Here is a 2,500-nt window from a genome sequence, read left to right as displayed (position 1 = left end):
GGAGAGAGAAAGACTGAGGAGAGAGAAAGAGAGGAGAGAGATGAGAAAAGAGAGGGAAAAGGAGAGTATGAGAAAAAGAGGGAAGCGAGAGAGAGAGAGAGAGAAAGAGAGAGAAGAGAGAGAGCGGAGAAGAGAGAGACGAGTAATGAGAGATGGAGAGAGAGAGAGAGAGAGAGAGAGAGAGAGAGAAATAAAAACTTGCGTACCTGGTATCCCACCGGTGTGCTTCCGTTCCTGTGGCCGTTATCGATGAGCGCCTGGTTCAGCCTCCGCCGAAAGTCTCCCACAGTCTAGAACAGGAGGAGACGATGAACAACTGAACAAGTGGGATTCCTGAAATCTGCTCAATGTGCGACTGAAACCAACATGGGATCTGACAGCAACAGAAACAAAAGAATGTGTGTGTGTGTGTTTGTGTGTGTGTGTGTGTGTGTGTGTGTGTGTGTGTGTGTGTTGGTTGTTTGTGGTGTGTGTGTGTGTGTGTGTGTGTGTGTGTTGGGTGTGTGTGTTGTGTGGTGTGTGGTGTTTGTTGTGTGTGTGTGTGTGTGTGGTGTGTGTGTGTGTGGTGTGTGTGTTTGTGGTGTGTGTGTGTTTGTGTGTGTGTTGTGTGTGTGTGTGTGTGTGTGTGTGTGTGTGTTTGTGTGTGTGTGTGTGTGTGGTGTGTGTGTGTGTGTGTGTGTGTTGTGTGTGTGTGTGTGTTGTGTGTGTGTGGTGTGTGTGTGGTGTGTTGGTGTGTGTGGGGCTTGGGTGTGTGTGTGTGTGTGGTGTTTGTGTGTGTGTGTGTGTGTGTGTGTGTGTGTGTGGTGTGTGTGTGTGTGTGTGGTTTTGTGTTTGTGTGTGTGTGTTGTGTGTGCGTGTGCGTGTGCGTGTGCGTGTGCGTGTGCGTGCGTGTGTGTGTATGTGCATGTGCATGTGCATGTGCATGTGCATGTGCATGTGCATGTGCATGTGTATGTGTGTGTGTTTGAGCGCTTCCCACCATGCCAGAGATCGTCCTCTGGTTGTCCTTATTCCACATAAGGGCCTCGGTGGTGAGGTGACCCTCGGCCGCCAAGCGCATCTCCTCGCGGGTGCAGTTCAGCTCCTCCTCCTGAAGGTGTTGCTCGTACCAGCCGTCCTCGTACCAGCCTGCGAGAAATCGGGGTTCGAAGTGGCTTCTGTGGCTTCTGCTCTCCCGCTCCCATTCTGGACTGGGCTTTGCGGTCTATTTTTCTGTATTTTAGCTTTGTTATTTCCATATATGCCTCGCTAAATAAAAAGTAATTTTCCTTTCCATTCGTCTAACTGTTTATCCATCTCCCTCCCCCACTCCCTACTCTCGTTACCTAACTAACTACATACTTACCTCCCTCCCTGTCTCCGTCTCCCTCTCTCCTCCTTCCTTCCCTCTCTCCCTCCCTGTTCCCCTCCCTCATTCCCTCTCTCCCTCCTCCTCCCCTCCCTCATTCCCTCCGTCCTCCTTCCTGCCCCCCCCCTTCCCCCTTCCTTCCCCCTTCCCCCTCTCCTTCCCTCCTTCCTTCCTCCTTCCCTTCCTCCTTCCTTCCCTCCCTCCCCATCAGCCCTCCTAGACAACGCTTACCGATGAAGAACCACACGTAGCTCTTGCCATAGAGCTTGTTCTTGAAGATCTCGCAGAGGACGCGCCGGGCAGCCACCACGTAGAAGAGACCGACAATTATCCTCGCGTCCTGCCGCTTCAGGTTGCGCACGGCGTCCGTGGGGTCAGAGAGGAAGCTCTGACGGGTCACGATCTCCGATGCCGGCCTCCTTGCACCGAACCTCGAGGTCCTCGACCGTCTGCGGGTGTCAGGTGTGAGGCATGAATTGTTAAGTGATGATATGGGCGTCTTAGGCAGTTAGTATTCACTGTTTATGGAGATGAGTAAGTAATACATAATTCATATCATTAGCATTATCATTATCGTCATCGTTAGTAGTGTTAGCAGTAGTAGTAGTAATAATATTAGTAGTAGTAGTAGTAGTAAGAAGTAGTAGTAGCAATAGTAGTAATAGTGAGTATAATTAGTAGTAGTAGTAGTAGTAGAAGTAGTAGTAATAGTAGTAGTAGTACTACTACTATTAGTAGGAGTAATAATAGTAGTAGTAGTAGTTTCATCATCATTCTCCTCATTATCAACACACGGCCAACCCTCATCATCTTCGGAGAGCACTCGGCCCCCGCGCGCGCCCTCACCGAGATGAACACCTCCTCGGCCTGCTGGAGGATGGCCACGCGGGACCAGTCGTACTTCTGCATGATCTTTATTCGCAGCGGGTTGTGCACCGTGGCCGAAGGATGCGTGCGGAAGAACGTCGGGAAGCGGTTCCTGTCGGCCAGCGCCGGGGAGCTCGATCCGTAGGAGAGCTGGGGGTGGGAAGGCAGGAGGGGGGAAGAGGGGAGGGGGGAGGGGTGGGAGGTTGTAAATGGAAAGGAGAGGAGAGAGAGAGGAGGGGGGGGGGGGTGGGAGAGAGACAGAGAGGTGGATGGAGAGAGAAAAGA

The 2,500-nt window shown here is 51.8% G+C and overlaps 1 protein-coding gene across 1 annotated transcript in view; it reads right to left on the bottom strand.

The window, feature by feature from the left end:
- LOC119581172 (gamma-aminobutyric acid type B receptor subunit 1-like) overlaps positions 1–2,500 on the bottom strand; it is a 24,033-nt gene that overhangs the window by 15,417 nt on the left and 6,116 nt on the right. The window contains 5 exon segments of the mRNA XM_037929560.1: positions 207–290; positions 980–1,128; positions 1,580–1,754; positions 1,756–1,797; positions 2,195–2,365. Of these exon segments, the coding sequence (XP_037785488.1) occupies positions 207–290; positions 980–1,128; positions 1,580–1,754; positions 1,756–1,797; positions 2,195–2,365 (621 nt within the window).

Source organism: Penaeus monodon, chromosome 14 (genome assembly GCF_015228065.2).
Source record: "Penaeus monodon isolate SGIC_2016 chromosome 14, NSTDA_Pmon_1, whole genome shotgun sequence".
NCBI classification, from domain to species: domain Eukaryota; kingdom Metazoa; phylum Arthropoda; class Malacostraca; order Decapoda; family Penaeidae; genus Penaeus; species Penaeus monodon.
This window is presented reverse-complemented; position numbering and strand designations above follow the sequence as displayed.